The sequence below is a fragment of the Mandrillus leucophaeus genome, unplaced genomic scaffold, assembly GCF_000951045.1.
Source record: "Mandrillus leucophaeus isolate KB7577 unplaced genomic scaffold, Mleu.le_1.0 Scaffold822, whole genome shotgun sequence".
NCBI classification, from domain to species: Eukaryota; Metazoa; Chordata; class Mammalia; order Primates; family Cercopithecidae; genus Mandrillus; species Mandrillus leucophaeus.
This window is the reverse complement of record NW_012108942.1, coordinates 164,120-187,518: the sequence shown is the minus strand read 5'-3', so window position 1 is coordinate 187,518 and position 23,399 is coordinate 164,120. Positions and strand designations below refer to the sequence as shown.

General features: G+C 46.2%; 2 protein-coding genes across 3 annotated transcripts; both read left to right on the top strand.

Moving 5' to 3' along the window:
• The first annotated feature begins 5,601 nt into the window (after window positions 1-5,601).
• On the top strand, window positions 5,602-11,793 carry IL36RN (interleukin 36 receptor antagonist). The gene is made up of 6 exons (XM_011968008.1): window positions 5,602-5,637; window positions 5,809-5,864; window positions 7,250-7,335; window positions 8,537-8,664; window positions 8,866-9,138; window positions 11,333-11,793. The coding sequence occupies exons 2-5, from the start codon at window positions 5,836-5,838 to the stop codon at window positions 9,088-9,090; spliced, it is 468 nt and encodes a 155-aa protein (XP_011823398.1). The 5' UTR covers window positions 5,602-5,637; window positions 5,809-5,835; the 3' UTR covers window positions 9,091-9,138; window positions 11,333-11,793.
• Window positions 11,794-14,374: 2,581 nt separating this feature from the next.
• IL1F10 (interleukin 1 family, member 10 (theta)) lies at window positions 14,375-22,401 on the top strand. Of its 2 annotated transcripts, XM_011968007.1 has the most exons (5): window positions 14,375-14,421; window positions 19,232-19,291; window positions 20,862-20,947; window positions 21,260-21,387; window positions 21,689-22,394. In XM_011968007.1, exons 2-5 carry the CDS (start codon window positions 19,260-19,262, stop codon window positions 21,899-21,901), a joined length of 459 nt encoding a protein of 152 aa, XP_011823397.1. In that variant the 5' UTR covers window positions 14,375-14,421; window positions 19,232-19,259; the 3' UTR covers window positions 21,902-22,394. The 2 variants fall into 2 exon arrangements, with proteins under 2 accessions (XP_011823397.1, XP_011823396.1); XM_011968006.1 differs by lacking the exon at window positions 14,375-14,421 and having other exon boundaries at window positions 18,840-19,291; window positions 21,689-22,401.
• The last annotated feature ends 998 nt before the right edge of the window (window positions 22,402-23,399 follow it).

The following is a 23,399-nucleotide window of genomic DNA, read 5'->3' as shown; positions in this document are numbered from 1 at the left end:
ACCTCCAGGGTTATTGCCATACTCACAAAGTGAGGATGGTCCCAAGTCACCATGGGGAACATTACTTCTCTGTAGGCTGTGACACTTTCCAGGGCGTATAAAGCCCATGAAGAAGTGAGATATTTGCTTGGAAGAGAGCATACCCATGGAAGACGGTGGAAAAGAAAAAAACAACAGGGGTAGAAACTTGACAATAGTGATGTCAAGGTGTATTAGTTACTAATTGCTGTGTAACAAACTATCAGCAAACCTAGCAGCCTAAAACAAACAAACAAAAATATTATTTAACAAAGACAGAGTCAGGAATAAGAAAACTGGTTTGGCTGGAGAGTTCGGCTCAGGGTGTCTGATTAGGTTGTAGGAAAGATGTCAGCCAAGGTTTTAGTCATCTGAAGGCTTGACTGGGGCTGGAAGAGCTGCTTCTAAGATTGCTCACTCAGACCGTTGGCAGGAAACCAGTTTCTCAGCATGTGGGCCTCTCCACAGGGGTGCTTGAATATCTTTATCACATGGCAGCTGGCTTCAACCAAGTGAGTGTTCTAAGAGCAAGAAGGAAACTGCAATGCCTTTTATGACCTGGTCTCAGAAGTGTTCACCATGTAACATACTCATTACAAAAAAGTCACTAAGTCCAGTCCATACTCAGGAGAAGGGTAATTAAACTGCCTCTCTGTATCAGTCTGTTCTCACACTGCTAATAAAGACATACTTGAGACTGGGTATTTATAAAGGAAAGAGATTGAATTGACTCACAGTTCTACATGGCTGAGGTGGCATCACAATCATGGTGGAAGATGAAGGAAGAGCCAAGTCACATATTACATGGCAGGAGGGAAGAGAGCTTGTGCAGGGGAATGCCCCTTTATAAAACCATCAGATCTCATGAGACTTATTCACTATAATGAGAATAGCACAGGAAAGACTTGCCCTCATGATTCAATTACCTGCCACTGGGTCCCTTCCATGACATATGGGAATTATGGGAGCAACAACTCAAGATGAGCTTTGGGTGGAGACACAACCAAACTATATCATTCCACCCCTGGCTCCTTGCAAATCACATGTCCTCACATTTCAAAACCAATCACGCCTTCCCAACAGTCCCCCAAAGTCTTAACTCATTTCAGGATTAACTCAAAAGTCCACAGTCCAAAGTCTCATCTGAGCTAAGGCAAGTCTCTTCTGCCTATGAACTGTAAAATCAAAAGCAAGTTAGTTACTTCCTAAATACAATGGGAGTATAGGCATTGGGTAAATACAGCTATTCCAAATGGGAGAAATTGGCCAAAACAAAGGGGCTACAGGCCCCATGCAAGTTCAAAATCCAGCAGGGCAGTCAAATCTTAAAGCTTCAAAATTACCTCCTTTGAGTCCCTGTCTCACATCCAGGTCATGCTTATGCAAGAGGTGGGTTCCCATAGTCTTTGGCAGCTCCCCTCCTGTGACTTTGCAGGGTACAGCCCTCCTCCTGGCTGCTTTCATGGGCTGGCATTGAGTGTCTGTGGCTTTTCCAGGCACACAGTGTAAGCTGTCGGTGGATCTACCATTCTGGGATCTCGATGACGGTGGCCCCCTTCTCACAGCTCCACTAGACAGCGCTCCAGTGGGGACATTGTGTGGGGGCTCCCACCCTACATTTCCCTTTTGCACTGCCCTAGCAGAGGTTCTCCATGAGGGCTCTGCCCGTGCAGCACACCTCTGCTTGGACATTTAGACATTTCCAAACATCCTATGGACTCTAGGCGGAGGCTCCCAAACCTCAGTTCTTGACTTCTGTGCACCCACAGGCAACACCATGTGGAAGCTGCCAAGGGTTGGGATTTACACCCTCTAAAGCCATGACCCAAGCTGTAGCCTTGCCCTTTTTAACCAAGGCTGCAGTGGCTGGGATGCAAGTCACCCCAAGTCCTGAGACTGCACAAAGCAGCAAGGCCCTGAGTCTGGCCCATGAAACCATGTTTTCCTCTTGGACCTCCAGGCCTGTGATATGCCCTGGAGACACTTTCCCCATTTTCTTGGTGAGTAACATTTGGCTCCTCTTTCCTTATGCAAATTTCTGCAGCCAGCTTCAATTTCTGTTCAGAAAATGGGTTTTTCTTTTCTATCTCATCTTCATGCTGCATATTTTCCAAACTTTTATGCTCTGCTTGCCTTTTAAACATAAGTTCCAATTTCAAACCATATATTTGTGAATACATAAAACTGAATGTTATCAGCACCCAAGTCACCTCTTGAATGCTTTGCTGCTTAGAAATTTCTTCTGCCAGATGCCCTAAATCATCTCTTTCAAGTTCGAAGTTCCACAGGTCTCTAGGTCAGGGGCAAAATGCTGCCAGTCTCTTTGCTAAAGCATAACAAGGGTCACCTTTGCTTCAGTTCCAAACAAGTTCCTCATCTCCATCTGAGACCACCTCAGCCTGGACCTTATTGTCCACATCACTATCAGCATTTTGGTCAAAGCCATTCAGTGAATCTCTAGTAAGTTCTGAACTTTCCCACATCCTCCTGTCTTCTTCTGAGCCCTCCAAACTGTTCCAACCTCTGCCTTTTCCCAGTTCCAAATTGCTGGGTAACAGGCAAATTGTTAGAGTGCCAAAGTGCCGGTAGTGATGTCAAGGTGTATTAGTTACCAATTGCTGTGTAACAGAGTATCAACAAAGTTAGCTGCTTAAAACAAGAAAAAATTACTATTTAACAAAGGCTGAGAGTCAAGAATGAGCAAACTGGCTTGGCTGGAGGGTTTGGTTCAGGGTGTCTCATTAGGTTACAGGAAAGGTGTCAGCCAGGGTTTCAGTCATCTAAAGGCTTGACTGGGGCTGGAGGATCTGCATCTAAGATTGTGCATTCACAGACTGTTGGCAGGAAAAAACAGTTTCTCACCACGTGGGCCTCTCCATAGGGCTGCTTGAATGTCCTTATCACATAGCGGCTGGCTTTGTCCAGGTGAGTGATCTAAGAGCTAGGAGGAAACTGCAATGCCTTTATGATGCTGCCATGTTCATCATGTAACATAGCACCCCACTCCCAGTACCAATTTACTATATCAGTCTGTTCTCATGCCGCTAATAAAAACACAACCAAGACTGGGTAATTTATAAAGGAAAGGGGTTGAATTGACTCAGAGTTCCACATGGCTGGGGAGGCCTCACAATCACGGTGGAAGATGATGAAGGAAAAGCAAAGTCATGTCTTACATGATGGCAGGCAAGAGAACTTGTGTGGGGAAATTCCCCTTTATAAAACCATCAGATCTCATGAGACTTATTCACTATCATGAGACCAGCACAAGAAAGACCTGCCCCCATGATTCAATGACCTCCCACTGGGTTCCTTCCATGACACATGGGAATTATGGAAGCTGTAATTCAAGATGAATTTTGGGTGGGAACAGAGCCAAACCATATCACCTTCTTAAAGATGAAGTTTCCAAGAATGCATGGATGTATTTTAAAACAGTCACACATGGTGTGTGAATTGGTAGCATTGTCTTTAGTAGTGCAAGTTTATTTTTCAAAAGTTCAATACTTGACTCTCATACAAACATATAGTGAGCATGTGTCAAAGATTTACTATTTTTCATAAGTGAGGGAATCAGCAAGATTATAAAGCTAATTATCAAAAGATAGTTCAGGGAATGGAGGTTTATACCATCAGTCAATAAATAAAGGTTGAAATAGACGGGCTAAGTTACGTTTCTAAAGACAGCTTTATGACTTGTCAGGCAATAAAAGTGCACCCTTTGGAGTTATCTTTTCTATCAGACAGGAATAATGTGTAATTTATCAATGTTCTCTTAGTTCCCAGCTAATTTCACAGAGTCTGGGACCTAATTAGTAAGTCAAGCAAAGGGATAGGTCCAGAGAGAACTTATTGTTGATGAGGACTGTTTGATAATGTTTTCATATGATATTGACAGTGTACACAGTCATCCTGTCATTTTATTTATTTATTTATTTATTTATTGAAGCAGAGTCTTGCTCTGTCATCCAGGTTGGAGTACAGCGGCTTAATCTTGGCTCACTGCAACCTCCGCCTCCCGGGTTCAAGCAATTCTCACACCTCAGCCTCCTGAGTAGCTTGGATCACAAATGTGCACCACCACCCCGGCTAATTTTTACATTTTCAGTAGAGGTAGGGTTTCTCCATGTTGGCCAGACTTGTCTCATTTCATCTTATTTCAACTGTCATTTCTATTTGGTCAATTTGTAATTTAATCATTTTGTACAAGGCAGTTTCTACATTAATTTTATTTTTTGAAAACTGTCTATCTTATTAGTGGCATTGTGAAAATCATAGATTATTTTCTGTCTTTTGAACAACTTGATATTTTATTTATTCTCAATCACCTGTAGGACCTCTTGGCTCGTATGTCTGAATACCATTTCTTTAAAAGGTATGCTTTAACAATAAATTATTAATAAATACTTATCCGTGTTATCCAAGATATAATTAAATTGTTTTTTGTGCACTGACTCTTACTTTTATTTCAGATCCATCACAGAGAATGCATGGAGGTATTTAAACTGCGTTAACTGTTTCACAATTACATATTATCTTATCAATTAGGTATTCAGGAAAGATCACTTACAGAATTATAGATAGCATGAGCTAGATTTGACTTCCTAAGGAAATAATCAGACACATGAGCAAAGATGTCAATACAAAGATGTTTGTCACAACATGATTTTCAATAGCAAAGAAAAGAGAAAAATATATGAAAGACAAATAACAGTGGATAAATTTCAGTAAATAATGTTACAGTGATACAATTAAATACTATACAGCTATTCAAGCATGTCATCATTCATATTTAATATGGAAAGATATTTTGCTCTTTTGCTACATGAAAAAATGAGGTTGGAAAAAGTACAGGTTTTGTGAATCTGTTGTATGAAAGCTGTCTATAGTGACATGTGTATGTGTGGGGAGGAAAAAGTGTTGTCATTGGTTTTCTGATGATGCACTCAGAAAAGACAAGTATTCACATTTTTCATTGTGGCTGATCTGGATTTTCAGGTTTTTCTACAATGAACATGTAGGTTGAACATTCCCTAAGCAGGAGAGTCCCACCTCCAGTATCTCCTGTAGGTCTGGCAATGGCAGGCAGGAAAGACAGAGGAAGGAAGGAGGGAGAAGGGAAGGAGCGAAGGAAGGAGTGAAAAAGGTAAGGAAGAAAGGGAATGAGGGAGGAAGGGAGGAAATGGGGAGGGAAAGAAGGAAAGGAAGGGAAAAGGGAGGGAGGGAGTGAATGAAAGATGGAGAGAAGGAAGAAAGGGAGAGAGGCAAGGAGGAAAGAAAGTCGTGCTTTCCTTGAGCTGCCATGGGCACTGACTCTTAGGGTCTGGAAGCTCCTGAGATGCAAAAGCCGAATGCTCACAAAGAGCTGGAAAGCCTCAAGGAAGTTCTTCAAAATTGCTGGAAGGAACTGTCTCCAGAAGCTTCCCTCCCCAAGACAGATAATGAGGAGCAAGGGTGTCTGGCGACTTAGGGTGGTGTGAAATCATGCTGGGAATCCTGCTCCTCCTCAGGTCCTGGCAGTTTCAGGGCCCCTCCCTAGGCCTTACTTAAAAGGCTGAGGCATCCTTGCAGGAACAAGCAGACTCCACAGTTCCTGCCAGAAGAAAGGAACATTCTGAGGTATGCTCTGGGGCGCTGGTGGGGCCGGAGCTGTCTCCTTATCCCAGACCCAGAATCTGCTCTGTGGAAGCTGTTCACAGGCTGGGGGGGCTCGGTGCGGCTGCTTGCTCCCCAGACCCCAGCCAGCTCAGCCTCTCTCTCCGTGATTTTCTGTTGTTTATTCCAAAACAGGGGAGTCTACACCCTGTGGAGCTCAAAATGGTCCTGAGTGGGGCGCTGTGCTTCCGGTGAGTGTATGAGGCCCTGGTTCGGAGGTCCTCTGGGGGAAGTGAGTTCTGGATAGACCCGTTGTCCAGTTCTGAGCAGGAGGGAGGAAGGGAGGGGCAGCCATTACAGCTGGGAAGTTGTGACCAGCACCTCACTGCTCTTAGAGAAGTTTTCCCAGCCTTTTTCAAATAGGGCCAGGACTGGGGCAAGCCATCTCACAAGGGTTCCCTGATGCTGAGGGGGACAAGTGAACCACCCAGTCTAGAGCTGCAGCCAAGTCTATCCAAGATGGGAAAGGGGGCCAGGATCCCAGCTCAGAGCTCCGCCATTGACCCCCAGCACAGCGAATTAATGTCAGCTCACCCACTCTGTGCTCCTACTGCCCTGCTGCTCTTTGGGGATAAAAATAAAACAAAACCCATGGCCATCAGTCAGTCTGTCCACCCACTGGCATGTACCAAGCCAGACACTCTGCCGTGCTCTGGGCTTTACAATAAAGGATGAGAGTGGCCCTTTCTCTCAGTCTAATAAAGCACTTCCCACAGTGTGTTCTATAGGACTCTATTAGAGGAGGCCCATAGAGGCATCCAGGAGATGCTTTACACAGTAGAGCTCTCTGATCAAGTAAATGCAGGGAATTCTCCTTTCTACATCCTCTCATAAGAGAACCACAGTACAGCTCAGCATATGAGTGACTCTGAGACTTTCTGAAGTAAGGCAACTTGTTGAATCATATTTAGCCATGTATCGACCCAGTTTTTATACTGCCTCCTTTTCCCCCATATAACTTTTGGAGAAACCCACTTTAGGATACATCTTTCTCCTCGTAGGATGTCAGGAAATCAACTGAGTTCATAGATGAGAAACAACTTTGAAAAGTAAAATAAAAGAAATTTAAATTGAAAGAAACTCCTCACTTAGTAAGGAATATACGGCCAAATAGAAATACATATATCTTGAAGAACTGAAGAATTAGGCTTTAATCTGGAAGAAGCTTGGGTGTTATCCAACCCATCATTTTAGTGTAGCAATGGGGAGGCTCCGGCCCAGAGTGGGCGAGAGAGTTGTCTGCTGTGACTCAGCAGCACTGGAGGCAGAGCTGGGGCAAGAACCTAGGGCTCTGACTCACTGTGCAGCTTTTCTTCCAATAGGAGATGGGTTGGGGCAGAAAAGGTGGAATAGGGTGAAGAAGCAAACCACAGACCCCAGTGGGAGACTGTGGGGTCATCCTCCTGGTAGGGCATGAGCCCAGCAGGGCTGGGAGAGAAGGCTGTGCTGTTACTTCTGGCACAGTAGGAAGAAAGAGAGACAAAATGCCTGAGATCAGGGTGTTCTCTGGACCGAAGGCATGCTGGAGTGTACGCCCTCCCCCTAATGTAGTCCTCACCCCTTCCTGATGTTTCAGAATGAAGGACTCGGCATTGAAGGTTCTTTATCTGCATAATAACCAGCTTCTAGCTGGAGGGCTGCATGCAGGGAAGGTCATTAAAGGTTGGTGATAAAACATGACCCACTTTCCTTGGTCTCTATACACTCTGAGGGGAGGGGACCTGAAGAGGGCTTAGAATAGTCATACAGATGAGCATAGGCCTACAGAGCCCAGGCATGCAGGCAGCACAAACCAGCCTCTAAGCAAAGGCAAATAAAATATTACACCTCTCAGCAAAGTGAAGACACAGGCTCTGGGGCCACCTGAAGCTTCTATGCAGAAGTGGGAATGTTTTCCAAGAGGCTTGTCCTGTCATTCCCTTACAGGTGGATTTAGGTCAAGCATTGCATTCCCTGGGAGCCAGTACCAAGCAGAGAACTAAAGTAAACTCTCTACACCTTTTTTCCCATATGGGAGTCAGTTTCTGCCTCTCCACCCTGGGTCCCCTCTGCTCTCTGAAGATCCTCAGTCACTCAGAGTGGGAGGGACCCAGAGAACAGGTGGTATTGTTGGACCTCCTGCTTGCTCACTCTGCCCCACGCACTGCAACAGGTCCCTCTCTAAAATAGTTCACACCTGCCCACCTGGCGCACATTTGCTGAGCACAGATGCCAGGTAGATATTCAGCTAGGCCATATGTGTATGTGTGTGCTTACTGGTGTATGTACGTGTACATGGAGGCATATATGTGTAAGCATATGTGTGCATGAATGTATCTGTGCATAACCATGTATGTGTGAATGCAGGTATGAATGTGTGAGCATGTGTGTATATGTATATGTGTGCCTGCATGTATCTGTGTGTGTATTTGAGGTGTGCATATATGTGTCTGATGTATCTGGGTGGTGAGGGGATGTACAGAGAGGAATGAGACCCTCTTTTGCTCTCAGCAGCCTCACAGGGTGTAGAAAGTTGTCCAAACACCTCCAAAGGGGAGCTCATCAAGACAGGCTTCAGAAAAAAGCCTGAGACCCAAGGGACCTTTTTAAAGGAGGGGGTTGCATCTATTTTGGGGTATAGAGGCTTGAAGATTTGACCCTGAACTAGAGGGTGGGGTGGAGGTGGTACAATGTGCTTCCATGCCTTGATGTCCGCTCTGGGCCAGTGGACAGGAGAGGCCATGTCATGACAGCTGCTGAGAGGCCTCCCTTCTGCCCAGCCTGGGGGCAGGCCGTCTCACAGCAGTCCTGTGCCCCAGAGCCCAGGCCAGTGGCAGAAGGAGGGAAAGGCATCCAGGGCCCTGATCTGGCCTCCTTCCCACAGGTGAAGAGATCAGCGTGGTCCCCAGTCGGTGGCTGGATGCCAGCCTGTCCCCCGTCATCCTGGGCGTCCAGGGTGGAAGCCAGTGCCTGTCATGTGGGGCGGGGCAGGAGCCGACTCTAACACTAGAGGTGAGACTTGGGGCATCCTCACTGGGGACTGAGCCACAGATGCTGAGCCCACTGAAGCTGGGCAGCCCACAGCCCTGGTGCTGTGGGACAGCCTGGCGGGATTCTGTTGATGGCAGCTCTGCCTCCTCCCTAAGGACCCTGGCCAGCCCTCCCTCTGCCCCTGCTTCTGCCCTCACCTGCCCTGCCCTCCTCTGCCGGCAGCCAGTGAACATCATGGAGCTCTATCTTGGTGCCAAGGAATCTAAGAGCTTCACCTTCTACCGGCGGGACATGGGGCTCACCTCCAGCTTCGAGTCGGCCGCCTACCCGGGCTGGTTCCTGTGCACGGTGCCTGAAGCTGATCAGCCTGTCAGACTCACCCAGCTTCCCGACAATGCCGGCTGGAATGCCCCCATCACAGACTTCTACTTCCAGCAGTGTGACTAGGGCAATATGTCCCCCAGAACTCCCTGGGCAGACCAGCTCGGGTGAGGGGTGAGTAGAGGAGACCCATGGTGGACGATCACTCTCTCTGCTCTCAGGACCCCCACCTCTGACTTACTGGGCACCTGGCCACCTTCTCTTCTGGTTCCCAGTTTGGGTAAATTCTGAGATTTGGAGCTCAGTCCATGGTCCTCCCCCGCCGGATGGTGCTACTGCTGTGGAACCTTGTAAAAACCATGTGGGGTAAACTGGGAATAACATGAAAATATTTCTATGGGGGTTGGGTGGGGGAGGGGTGGGAATCATTCCTGCTTAATGGTAACTGACCAGTGTTACCCTGAGCCCCACAGGCCAATCTGTCCCCAGTTGAGCCTTACAGGATCAGTAGCTCTCCACATGAAGTCCTGTCACTCACCATTGTGCAGAGGGACGTGGTCATAGAGTTAGGGATCCATGGCCCTCGGCCCAGCCCCACCCCCTTCCCTTTAATCCTGACACTGTCATATGCTACCTTTTCTATCTCTACCCTCATCCTCTTGCTGTGGGCCTGAGGAGGTGGTGATGTCAGAGGAAATGGCTCGAGCTCAGAAGATAAAAAATAAGCAGGGCATGCCGATCCTTTTCTAAAAACCCAAGATACAATCAAAATCCCAGATGCTGGTCTCTAGTCCTATGAAAAAGTGCTCGTGACATACTGAGAAGAGCAACTTACAAAGTGGCATATATTGCAATTTATTTTAATTTAAAAATACCTATTTATATATTGCTTCATAGTAAAAAGGTCTGGAAGAGTTTGCTTCAATTGTAGCAATGCCAGGGTGGTGGCAGTATAGGTGATTTTTCTTTTAATTCTTTTAATTTATCTGCATTTCCTAATTTTTCTACGATGAAGATCAACTGCTTGTATAATAACAAGAAAAGAAATTAATCTTGAGGTAACCAGAGTAGACATCATCTCTGATTGCCCTCAGCCTCCACTTCCCCAGAGTTAAATTCAAACTGAATTGAGCTCTGCTGCTCTGGTTTGTTGTAGTAGTGATCAGGAAACAGATCTCAGCAAAGCCACTGAGGAGAAGGCTGTGATGAGTTTGTGTGGCTGGAATCTCCTGGGTAAGGAACTTAGAGAACAAAAATCATCTGGTAATTCTTTCCTAGAAGGATCACAGACCCTGGGATTGCAAGGCTTGGGATCCAGTCTCTAAGAAGACTGCTGTACTGATTGAAGAGTGTCCCCTGCAAATTCACATCCTTCTTGGAATCTCAGTCTGTGAGCTTATTTGGAGATAAAGTCTCTGCAGATGCAGTTAGTTAAGACGAGGTCATGCTGGATGAAGGTAAACCTAAATTCAATATGACTGGTATCCTTGTATGAAAAGGAGAGGACACAGAGACACAGAGGAGATGCAGGGAAGAAGACTATGTAAAGACGAAGGCAGAGATCGGAGTGATGCGGCCACAAGCCAAGAAACACCAAGGATTGTGGCAACCATCAGAAGCTTGGAAGAGGCAAAGAAGAATTCTTCCTTAGAGCTCTTAGAGGGATCACGGCTCTGCTGAAACCTTAATCTCAGACTTCTAGCCTCCTGAATGAAGAAAGAATAAGTTTCGACTGTTTTAAGCCACCAAGGATAGTTGGTTTTGGCAGCTCTCGAAAATGAATACAGCTGCTAAAATGATCCCTGTCTCCTCGTGTTCACATTCTGTGTGTATCCCCTCCCACAATGTACCAGAGTTGTCTTCGTGACTAATAGAATATGGCAGAAGTGATGGCCTGCCACTTCCAAGATTAGGTTATAAAAGACACTGCAGCTTCTACTTGCGCTCTCTCTCTCTGCCACCCACTGCCCCCCAGTCTATCTTGGCTCACTCGCTCTGGGGGAAGCTAGCTGCCGTGCTATGAGTAGGCCTGTAAAGAGACTTATGTGGTAAAAAATGAAGTCTCCTGCCCACAGCCACATGAGTGAACCTAGAAGCAGAGACTCTGTGAGATAATCAAAGTTCGTTGTTCTAAGTTGCTCAGTTTTGGTCTAATGTGTTATGCAGCAATAGATAACTAATATGCAGAGAAAGAGAAACAAATGCATTCGTTTTATTATTGCAATTTTTTCCAATACTTTTTATTTTCTTTCTCACAATGAGCAACTATCCTTCATTCACCCAAATATTCTATTTAAAAGCCAATAATACAACATTTGTTGAATCACCTGGTTCTGCAAGGTTGAGATCCTCTAGTCTTATGTGCCAGGAATCGACTTCAGTGTCCCCACCCAAACCCTGGGGAATGGGAGCAGAAGCCAGAGGAGGAGCCCATATCTGAGCCCCAGGTATTCCACCTGCACCTCGCCTGTCGGACCAGCTTGGTAGGTTGAGAGTCCACTGAGGCACTAGCAAGGAGGTGGCCGGGACAGACGGGGCTGCCTCTATGGGCCTCGCCAGCTCCAGCCCAGATTCAACTGAAGTCCTCAGGCAACAGGCAGCACAGCTCCTACCCCAGGCCTCTCAGGGCTGCCAAGAACATGAGCTCTGGATGCCAGGCTGTGTTTCAGACCCTGTTCACACTCTGTTTGTTCATGGGCCCAGAACTTGTGTTGTTCTGCTTTTGGGTCCTCCATCCATCCTCTCTGCCTAGATAAATCTCTCATCTTTCAATACCCTGCTAAGATGTCACCTCCTCCAAGAAGCTTTTACTGAGTTGAGATCCCCCCAGCTCTCTGATCTGGCAATGTTTTGTGCACACCTCCCTGCACTGTAGTACCTTAACTTGGAGTCTGTGGACCCTGGGGTGACCTTAAGGTTAGGGACGTATAAGTTTGTCTCTCAGCACCTTGCATAATGCTTGACACATAATGGAAACACAATGAGTATATAATGTGGAAACTATTTCTCCACCCTGGAATATTCTCTCCCTCTTCTCCACCCATCTAAACAGGCCCACCCTTAAGGGAGCAGCTTAAATTCCACCCCATTCTTGAAGGTTTCTCCAGCCTGAATTTGTTGCTTCCTCATTTGTAGAATGACAGAACTCAGAAGAGCTTTAGCCAGGATGAGCCGACAAAAGTCAGTAGTAAAAGGAGGAATATAAAATGCCTCCTTCAGGAATGTACGGGCTGGACATCATGACCATACAAGTGAAAAAGAGTTAGTGGCTTTGGATTTCTGCAATTTTGTTATAAACCACTGGTCTGGACCTGTATTTACAGAGATGCAATACTCACATCATGCGGGGTTTGTACAATTGCAGACACTGAGGAACAGAGAATGTTCCAAGGTCAGGCTGTAGGGAAGAGGCTACAATGTGGGAGGTATTATCCTGAAAAAAGTGATGCACAGGGAGCCCTCTTCAAGCACTTAAAGGCTTGCCAAGTAGAAGAATATGCTTGTTCTGTGTAATTCGAGAACACACAAGCAGAACGAATGGGTGCAAATTATGTGGAGGCTGTTTTTCCTATATGCCCCCCATATTTTAACCACAAAGACCACAAACATTGGTAGTGCTTCTTCAAGAGGTTGTGTGGTCCCTGACCCTGGAGGTGTTGAGGCAGAGCCTAATTAACTAATTTCTCAGGGATGCCGTAGCACAGATTTCTCCAATTGGAGGGAGACTATGATTCCATGTCTATGAGATGGAGTTTCACTCTGTTGCCCAGGCTGGAGTACAGTGGTGCGATCTTGGCCCACTGCAACCTCTGCCTCCCAGGTTCAAGTGTTCCTCCTGCCTCAGCCTCCTGAGTAGCTGGGCCTGCAGGTGCATGCCACCATGTCTGGCTAATTTTTGTATTTTTAGTAGACACAAGGTTTCACCATGTTGGCCAGGCTGGTCTTGAACTCCTGACCTCAAGTGATCTGCCTGCCTTGGCCTCCCAAAGTGTTGGGATACAGGCGTGAGCCACCACACCCGGCCTAAAGTCCTTTCAATTCTAAGATTTTTTTTGCCCAAGGAGCTTCTCTGACACTATTGTTTCCAACATGCCCTTGGCCCACAGCTTAGAGAGTCTGGTCTTCTTAATTATCCTTTCAAGTGTTTATGACTTAGTTCCTCAGCTAGACTGTAAAACTTCTTAACAACAGGGACTGTGTATTGAATGTCTTTGTCACACAGCAGTGTAAATGCTGGGTAAACACTCATTTCTTGGCTGACATAGTAACTCATGCTTTAATTCTTCCTATAGAAGGGTGAGAGATTGGGAGAGTGGAAGAAGAATGATCACTGGCCTCAGAAAGCAGAAATCTGGTCCCATTTCAGCCCATCTTTTCTCATTTCTCATCCTGTAGGCATCTGAGTCTTAGACCCACCTATCCCACTTCCTCAAGAAGTCCTTGGTGGAACTTTGCAAATGACCAAAGAGGAAGAATTACAATAAGGTTGTTAGTTTCCAGAGAACATTACACCTAAGCTTCTCCACCCTTGCGATGATGGATGGATGGATGGATGGATGGATGGATGGATAGATGGATGGACAGAAGGACAGAAGGGTGGATGGATGGATGAATGGACCAGCAAATGGGTGGATGGATGGATGGATGAATGATGGATGGATGGAAGAATGGACAGATGGGCAGATAGATGGACAGATGGGTGGCCGGGTGGGTAGATGGATGGGTGAATTGAGTCAAGTAATGTCAATTAGAGACCTGAGTGTTCTTTCCTGTGTGCTCTGCTCACACTGTCATATTTCCCATGGCACATGATGGCTGCTCAGTCTCAGGATGAATCTGAGGTCAGTATCTTTGCAGTTGGGTTTCCTTAGATGTTCTGTCCCATCAAGCCGGTACCAACTAATTAAACCCACTGAAAAGCAGAGACTCCCTTCTCATCTTTCCAAACAGAGCCACACTCACAGTGCTATCAGCCCCTTCTCTTACTCTGGCTGTCTGGCCACAGCCTGGATTCAGGCATCAGAGTTCATTCTGTCCTTGGGTTTGCCAGACATTCTCTTGCATTCACCAGCTCTTCAAGCCTAGGATGGAGCCTCACGGGGCACCAAAGATGTCTGACCCCAGCACTGTTTATCTGGCTGCAAACCCACTAATAACATAGTCAATGACAGTAGGTACAGAGCAGGGGCCCCATACCTTGTTTCTGCCAAGGCTTTATGGATGACTCTCTCCCCCTTCAACAAATGCTCATTAATATTCCCACCATCTTATTATTCATACTGTATCAAAGACGTTGTGAAATCCCCAGGCTCTTCTTCCTTCATGTCCTGCAGCCAATTATAGAGATTGGTGCAGGCCTGACCCACCCTTACCAGAGAGTATAAACACAGTGCAATGCCCTGGAGAAATCAGTTGGAGTCTCCAGGGATAAGGGTTCCAGGCACCCAGGATCTGCAGGTCAGTGATGCACAGGCAGTATTCTCTCTCTCTTTTCTTTCTTTTCTGCTCTCTCCTGTCAATATCTCTGATAGGCCCTCTATCCCTTCACTCCTCCTGGCAAGCTGTCTAGGTAACAAGATATTCCCCTCATAGAACATGGTGGGACATCAAAAACATTTAGGAGCACATAAAGGGATTTGAGGAGAAGGAATAGGTTAAGCCAAATCAAGATTTTTTAACTACTTAGAACTACTGACTTTAGAAAGTCATCTCAAAAGAAACCATCTGGGCCAGTGGTGTTCAAACTGTGGTGGAAGCTTAAGAGTTGTTTTTTCTTTAATTTTTAAAAATTATTTATTTATTTATTTATTTATTTATTTATTTATTTATTTATTTATTTATTTATTTTTTGCTCCTTCGGAGCTCCTCAGTGTCTTCTTTGTAGGCAAGAGAAATACTAGCAGGTCTCCATTGCTTCCTGTGTCAGCAAAGCAGGTGCCCTTTATCCTTTATACAATCATTAGAATTCTGCATAAAATTGTATTGTGCAACTTAAAACAGTTTTGAAAGATAGTTTACTCAATCTTTCCATCCAATGATAATAAGTTGAAGGCCCAGGGATAAAAGGTGGCAAGATAAATTGGTAGCAGAGCTAGGTCTAGGACTCAGCCTTTCTAGTCAATGTCTGCTGTGTGTGTTTCTATGTCCTGGCCGTAAGGACCAGGGTATTTCAATTAGGGTGGTTGGAGAGAGCTTCAAGTGAGCTGTAAGCCATGCTTCATGACTTCAAGATCTTATTAACTTTTATAAGGGAAACGAATGTCTTTATGTACAACAATAAATAATACAGTAAAATTTAATAGGAGCTCAGAGTAGAGTTACAATAGTAAGGGAAAGATTCATTAAACTCTGACTCATGGAATTATAAATAGTTTGGCCTAGAAAGAACCTTCATAACCACATAATCTAATCCCATGAATTTGGCCTAGAAGGAACCTTCATAACCACATGATCTAATCCCATGAATTTATAGATGCTGAAACTGAGGGTTGGAGGTTAAAAGACATAACCCCGTATGTCTGAGCTGTAACTCTGCACTGGTAATTAATTTGATAGAACTAGATACTGAACCCATCTATATTGATATCATCTCCAGTGATCTTAATATCAAAAGATCTGAAAGGATGACAATGAGAGGGGGTGACTTTTGAGGCAGGGAGAACAATGGGACACCTGTGAGTGTCTCCACTGAGAAGATAAGAAAGGAATTATGTTGCCAGGAGGCGTGGTTTGGTGTCCATGGAGAAGTGAGACGCTATCACACAAGAAAATCAGCGTCAAATGGTAGCAAAATAGTCAGTCACTGTAGATTCTAGAGCTGGGCAGGGATGTGGTGAAAAAAGCCTTTAGAACGTGGGTGCAGATTCCTCACATAGGTTGGAATGAATGAAAGGTAGAAAAGCCAGGAATACAAGTACAGTAGTAATGGTGATTAAGAACACAAAGTTGTATTTTAAAGAAAGAACCTATAGGGACTTGATAAGTTAGACATTGAGTCAGGAGAAGTGGGAGATATTGTCAATGAGTCTCAGGTTTTGAATATCACTGGTGAGAAGAATATTATGACAATGAAATAGATGAAATTGGGAGGAATGTGTGGGCTGGGAGAAGATAATTAACTTAATCTTAAATATATTTGGTTGGATGTCAGCAGGATGTCCAAAGTGAGCTGTCCTGTAGGCTGCAGGAGGTAAAGTGGGATGTGCAGTCTGCATTTGGGAGGTATTAGCCCAAGATGATCATTGCAGCTGTAGAAGTCAATGAATTGCAGCTTCATATGATGTGAAATAGAAGTGCTTAGGACCTTGTTAGCCTTAGGGGTGGTCCCAGAAGGAGGTGAAATCTACAATGGGAGAAAGAGGTGTGAAGGGAGTCATTCAATGTCAAGGGTTCCAAGGAGGCAATGACCAAATATCAAAGGAATCAAAAGAATCTTTGGATCTAGCTCCACAGAAGTTAATATTGGTCTTGGAGTGAACATGCCACATAGATACTGTGCAGGAGAATGAGGGGAGGATAGGACAGTGTGCTGTGCAAAAGAACGTGGGGAAAGTCCAAGTTTAGTTGGTAGGGGTACTTGAGCCAGGACAGGTGAATTGAGGAGGTCTGAGAGCCAGATGTCATGTCCAGGGAGAAATGAGAGGAAGAAAAGAGGGATACAGACTGAAGTTCAGTGAAAAGTCACTTGAGGACAATAGGGAGGGGAAGCTTTGGGGATGAGGCATGTGGCACATTGGGAAGGACTTGGCACACAGCAGAGGCTCAGCACCAAGACCCAGGCTCTCTAATGGACCAGACACTAGCTTCCTACTCCTACTCACTTCATCACAATCTATCAGAACCCAGGCAGAGGGAGCTGAATAGGGGAGCCTTTGGGAGAGACACTGTACATTCTGACTGTTGCCAGAATGGGAGGTTTCTAGGGCCCATGGGATCCAGCTGGACTGGACCAGCACTGAATTTCTTCCAGCTCTTTGAGCTGACACTGACCCAGAGTGGGAGTCATCAGTTTGCTGTCCAGCTTCACCCAGGTCCCTCCACTTAGTCTGCCCCACCTAGATCTGGGCACAGCTACCACACTGCCCACTGTCCTACTGCCACAACCAAAGAAGCCCCAGTAGTTTGGCCAAGGGGAGCCCATCACCAAGTGGGCTTACATTGAGACCATGATGCTGTTGAGTTATCTGCACTGGGGGACTGTCTGGTCCTTTAGGACTCAAAGTGCTGGCCAGGAGGAACCAGCAGCATTTGACATCACCTGGTTGCATATTTGAAATGTACAGTCTCAGGCCCCAGCCCAGGTCTGAAAAATCAGAATCTGTATTTTAACAAGAAAGGCTGCAGGTGATTTACATATGTAATCATGAGTGTGAAGAATGAAAGTACACCAGTTCCCAAGCAGCCTGGCTGATTGCTGGAGTCACTCTGAGTCCTACTGAATTAGAACCTTCAGCCCAGGAAATAGTAATTATACAGAGTCCCCAGGTGATGCGGATGGGCAGGTACATTTAGGAGCAAATGACTTTAACTGAACACTTCATTTAAAAGATGTTGAAACTTACTTGATACTACAAAGGAAATTTATGTTTATTACAGGAAAATTGTTGATATGTTTAAAAAATTACTCATGAAGCCATAGGTAAGTGGTGCAACAACACGAGTAACGTTTCTATGTATGTGTCTCTCTCTGTGTGTGGATTTAAATAGAATTATAATGTACACTTGATTTATAATCTGCATTTTTCACCTAATATATTTTGAAAAATTTTATGTGATAAAACAGGCTTCTACAATATCTTTAACAAACACATACATCCTTATTTATTGAATTTTATCATAATTTCTTAGCCAATTATCTATTACTGAAAATTTAGATTTTTTCAACTTCTCACTACTGTAAAAAATTATGCAGTGAACAATTTTTGTAAGTAAACATTTGGGCAATCCATTATTTTCCCTAAGAGTAAGGGAAGCACATGCAATCACAAAGTATACAGAATGCTTTAAGACTTTGATTCACAGTGCCAACGTCCCTCCAGAATTTGCACTTGTCAGTCCCTATTATCCTTCACTCTAAGTCTCAAAGTCATACCCCAAGGCCTGGGGAGAGAAAATGACTTGTCCAAAGTGACAGTGGCAGATCCAGTACTAAAAGCCACCTTGGCTATAGTCCTGTTTCTGGAACTTGAGTGCTGAGGTGGTTGGAAGCTGTGCCCTCAGCACCCACCTGTTCCTCCTCACCTGCCCCCTCAAGGTCCCCCAGCATTACTCTATTCCTCCCTGATCCCTATTACTTTCTTCCACCTGCCTTCTTCCTTTCTCTTCTCTCATTTTCTGCTTTCATATATTTTTTCTTCTCTATTCCCTTCTTATTTGGTAAGAATCAGATCCACTCGGTAAACCTCAGCCCTAGTCATACTTGCGTTACTTTCCTGAGCTAATTTCCAGCTTCTGATTAGCTCTGGGTTTAATTCCATGCTAAATTCTGGACTGGTCTTTCCAATGGGTGATCATTTTAGGGAAGAGCTCTAGGACAGGATAACCCATTGGGAAGGAGCAGAGTCATGTGAAGCTGTGTGGCCTGGCATTTATACAGGGCCACTATCTTCACTTTAGATTGTTCGCCCTCAAAAACACAAGTGCCATTTTTCATCTGGAATAGAATGGGGGAGTTCGGACGGGCTGTTTTCAGCAGTCTTGGCCAAGCACTTCTAGTCGCTAGGAATGATGCTTTCCAACTCTCTGGGGGGACCCCACCAGCCTCACTGCTGCTGGAGACCCCTTCTAGTTGTGCTCTCTTCTTTCACTCTAGGCTCTAGTTATCTACCCCTTGACTAGTTATAGGGGCGGGGGTGTGTTGCCCCGTTGGCCCAAAGGGCAGTGGGACTGGGTTTGAGCTGGGCTTATCCTCCAACTGTGAGGGAGGCTACAGCACATTCCACCCCACTCTCAGGGCTGGGAAGTGTTGTGGCTCAGCTATTTGGGGAATCTGTTTTCGGGTTTCTCAGAACCAGCGCAAGCACACACGTTCCAGGCTCACACCCCTGGTGGCTGGACTTGCTCCCGGATAGCCTCAGTCAGGGAGAAGCAGAGCTGCCTGGAGCCTGCTGGGTTGGTGGAAGCCTTGGTGGATTCTGGCAGGCCAATTATAGATGAATGACCTGGGGGACCTTTGCAGCCTGTGGCTGAGTGGTTCTGAGCCCCAGCATGTCTGCCCCTGGCTTCACCCAGCCTCCTTTTGTAACTGCCCTTCTCTCCTCCCCATCAGTGAGGACCAGACACCACTGATTGCAGGAATGTGTTCTCTCCCCATGGCAAGATACTACATGTAAGTTGTCCTGGCATGTCCCTGCTTTCCCAACCAGCGGGTCTGGGGATCACGTGGGAAGAGGAAAGGCATGCTGAGTCAGAGGATGAGGCTCCTTCTCACCTTAGAAATTGCAAGTGCCCCATAATTAACCTTCATCATCACCACAGTAGCAACAGCTCTTTCCTGAATGTCTGCAAGATGCCAGCCAATCTACTGCCTCATCTCGGTCCCAAAAAGTCTATAAGGGGAGTGTTATTAACCCCATTTTACAGAGCTGGAAGCTGAGGCTCAAAGAGGGTAAATAACTTCCCCCATGTCACACAGCTACCAAAAAGCAGAGCCAGGAATCAGACTGCATGTCCTCTGTGCCGCTCCATCGCCTTTCTGAAATCTCAGAAACAGTTCTGAATCTCAATGACAGCATCTTGATGGTGGTCCCTGTGGCCTTTACTCTCAGTTTGGGCTTCTAACACTTACTTACATTTCATCTCATTTGAGATTTGCATCCTTCCTTATATTTTACTACTTTGTTGTCTGTGATTTTGTCATAAGCTCCTTTGAGGAAGGAGGTGAGGCGTAAGAAAAACAAAGTAGGACTCTAGGATGCATTTTCTCTGCTCCTCCCATGGACCCTGTAATGTCCAGGGTTGTGTCCTGGACAAGGTGGGTGGGGAGCAGTCCTGGTCTCAAGGAGATGACAGCCTGGCTGCGAAGCAAGACACATACATAGGAAGCACACAAATGACAAAACAGATGTCAGCGCTTCAGGACAACTAGCCTGGGTTCTGGTCTCCAAACAGAATGCTGCTGGCGTGTGAGTTGTCACATCTGGGTTGTCAAGGTGGGAGGGGAAATGCCAGTTAGCAAGCCCAGGATCTTTCTGGAAGTTTATTTTTATTGTGCAAGTGAACCTGCTTTAAACAAGTACAGTCATTAGCTAAGGGTATTATCATGAGCTGCTACTGAGCTAGAAAAATCTCCTGGAGGTGGTGGAATTGGTCCAGAGATTCCGCCCTAAAAGGTTAATGAGAGCTCTCTAGCCCTGACAGCGGCTGACAGGCATCTTTGAAATCAGCCAGGTGACTGAGTTAATAACCTGCATGACTTTAAAGTCTTTAAAATACCTGAAAAGCAACTCACACTTCAGTATACACTCAATTAATCCCCGTACTAAAGAGAATAAACATTTATAAACAATTAGGGCAGGCCCAAAAACTTTAAGATAAGGTTCACCGTATCCTAAAGTCGTCTGAGCCGCACTAAGAAATTTCTCAGGAAGCCAGGAACATTTTCTCTACCCCTCTGTCAGAGGGCATTGGCTCTCCATTCTCCTCTGAAGGCCTCCCCAAACCATGACAAGGCAGGAAGCACAGCCTCTGAAAAGCACGAACACGGGAGACCTTCCTTGCTTTAAGGCTGGCCTGGCCTTTACCTGCTCTTGGGAGTGATCGTTCCCCTCTTACCACCTGTGAAGGAGAGAAAATCCCCCAGATGCTCAAGTTGGTGATTCAGAGCATGGAGGTGGCAGGGCTTGGGGGCCAGTGGTGCATAAAGGGAGTGGGCCATCAGCACTGTCATACTGTTTCAGAATTAAATATGCAGACCAGAAGGCTCTATACATGAGAGATGGCCAGCTCCTGGTGGGAGATCCTGTTGCAGACAACTGCTGTGCAGGTGAGTGAGCTTCTGGGGCCTCCACCCCATGCTCCATCTGCCATAGGCCCTCCCTTCTCTTCTTTCCTTTCCTCTCCAGCAGAGGGTCAGCAGCTGCCCCCAGTGACAGTGAGAAGGGCCAGAGAGCAGCTGTGGCCTCTAATAGTTAGGGGGCATGACTCCTGCAGACGTCCTGGCTCACCCACCAGTCTGCATGCAGGGCCAGGCCAGGTGTGCCCATGCTCAGTTCCTTCCTGCCTGAGCCTTTACCTGCCAAGAGCCTGCAACTTGGGGCTCCCTTGTCCCTTGCCTCTTCTTTCTCTTCCCTCCTAGAGAAGATCTGCATACTTCCTAACAGAGGCCTGGACCGCACCAAGGTCCCCATCTTCCTGGGGATCCAGGGAGGGAGCTGCTGCCTGGCATGTGTGGAGACAGGAGAGGGGCCTTCCGTACAGCTGGAGGTGAGAAGCCTCTCCCCATTCTAGCGGACACTGCAGACCTGGCCTGACCCCTGGGATGCTCTGGCATCTTTGTGCCTATCTGTGGATTCCCAGCCAGGTCCACATGTCCTCCTCCCTCAGGTTTCCACCATCTCCCTCTGCACCTAGCGCCAAGAGTCTTGCCCTCTAGAATCTGCAGAAGGCAGTCCCTAGGGCAAAAACCAGCCCTGTCAGGTCCTTCTTTGGCCAAGCTCCAGAAGCCCCCAGGGCTAACACCTCCATCAGCACCCTCATTCTACAGCCATCCACCTTGCCCCCACAGGATGTGAACATTGAGGAACTGTACAAAGGTGGTGAAGAGGCCACTCGCTTCACCTTCTTCCAGAGCAGCTCAGGCTCCGCCTTCAGGCTCGAGGCTGCTGCCCGGCCTGGCTGGTTCCTGTGTGGCCCGGCAGAGCCCCAGCAGCCAGTACAGCTCACCAAGGAGAGTGAGCCCTCGGCCCGTACTGAGTTCTACTTTGAACAGAGCCGGTAGGGAGACAGGAGGCTGCGTTTCAGCCTGGTGCCCCCAAATCAAGCTCATTCTGCTCAGGCTCTATGGTAGGCAGAAAAATGTCCCCCCAAATATGTCCACATCCTAATCCCAAGATCTGTGCATATGTTACCATACATGGCCAAAGGGGTTTTGCAAATGCGATTATGTTAAGGATCTTGAGATGAGGAGACAATCCTGGGTTATCCTGGTGGTCTCAGTACAATCGCAAGGGTCCTTGTGAGATGGAGTCAGGAAGGGAGAGTCAGAGAGAGACTGGAAGATACGATGTTTCTAATTTTGAAGATGGAGTCAGGGATTTTGAGCCAACAAATGCAGGGGTTTTTAGAATGTGGACAAGCCAAGGGAAAGGGTTCTCCTCTAGAGGCTCCAGAAGTAACACAGCTCTGCTGACACCCGAATTTCAGCTCAGCAACACCCATTTCAGACTTCTGACCTCCACAACTGTAAAATAATAAACTTGTGTTATTGTAAACCACTAAGTTTGTGGTAATTTGTTGTAGCAGCCATAGAAAACTACTACAGAGCCTCATTCGATCCTGTGTCCAGTGTTTGATGCAAGAGACTTGGTGAGTTCTGAGAAGGCTACCCGCAGCTTCTTCTCCAGTCCGTCTGCTACGGAGCCTCTAGAAACAATCAAGAAGCCCCAGGCAGAACTCAGTGTCCTCTGCGCAGGGACAAAGCCTTGGGCTGCTTACAATTTAAATTCTAGCTCAAGTCTTGTGATTTTCTACTAGATACTTCACAGTGAATCTATAATTCCATTGTTGACTGTTGGTACTGTCCGCTATCTGCCAGTTGCTTTGAGTGTGCAAAGCAAGGAGTAGCAAGGGCCAGGCAATGTGTGTGTCCTGGATGTGTTGAGTTGAAGGTTACAGTGGAGTCCCTAAATTGAGGTGACTTGATATAGCTGGGAGTACAGGGCTGGAATTCAGCTGAGAGTTTGCAGTTGGAATTCATATCATCCTCAGAGCTTAAACACTTCTCTATTTCATGGAGAATATTTGGTTGGGCTCAAGCTAGAGCAGAAAGTCCGTGGTATCAGGACTCAGAGAAGGCATGGGCTGCTGGCGCTCTCCCTCTGGTGTATAACTACTCAACATTCACCTAGCATGTTCTGAGTTCCGATCACAGGACAGCAATTTTAAGAACCATCTGTCGTCATCCTCAGAATGACTCTTCAAGGCAAGCATTGTCACCTGCATTTGACAGATGAGGAAACTGGACTAAGAGAAGTGAAATAACTTGCTGAAGGTCATATGAATTATCTGTGTTGGAACTCAAGATAAAACTTGGTACAGCTGACCTCAGTGCCATTTTGCAAACTTTTATTCCGCTTAAGGAGCTCAGGATAGAATGGTGAATAGAACCAAACTTCCTTGTAACTGATAATTGAATGGGAGAAACACTAAACAAGCAAATAAACGAACAAGAAAACAGAAAGGGCACTTTTCACCATCAGAAGGTGAGGGCAGCAGGT

Excerpts from the sequence above, each read along its gene's own strand:
- IL36RN (XM_011968008.1), top strand. The coding sequence starts at position 5,836 with ATGGTCCTGAGTGGGGCGCTGTGCTTCCG. Across the intron at positions 5,865-7,249 it reads AGTGGGGCGCTGTGCTTCCG|AATGAAGGACTCGGCATTGA; the intron begins GTGAGTGTATGA and ends CTGATGTTTCAG. Across the intron at positions 7,336-8,536 it reads TGCAGGGAAGGTCATTAAAG|GTGAAGAGATCAGCGTGGTC; the intron begins GTTGGTGATAAA and ends TCCTTCCCACAG.
- IL1F10 (XM_011968006.1), top strand. The coding sequence starts at position 19,116 with ATGAATGACCTGGGGGACCTTTGCAGCCTGTGGCTGAGTGGTTCTGAG. Across the intron at positions 20,948-21,259 it reads TGCAGACAACTGCTGTGCAG|AGAAGATCTGCATACTTCCT; the intron begins GTGAGTGAGCTT and ends CTTCCCTCCTAG. Across the intron at positions 21,388-21,688 it reads GGCCTTCCGTACAGCTGGAG|GATGTGAACATTGAGGAACT; the intron begins GTGAGAAGCCTC and ends TTGCCCCCACAG.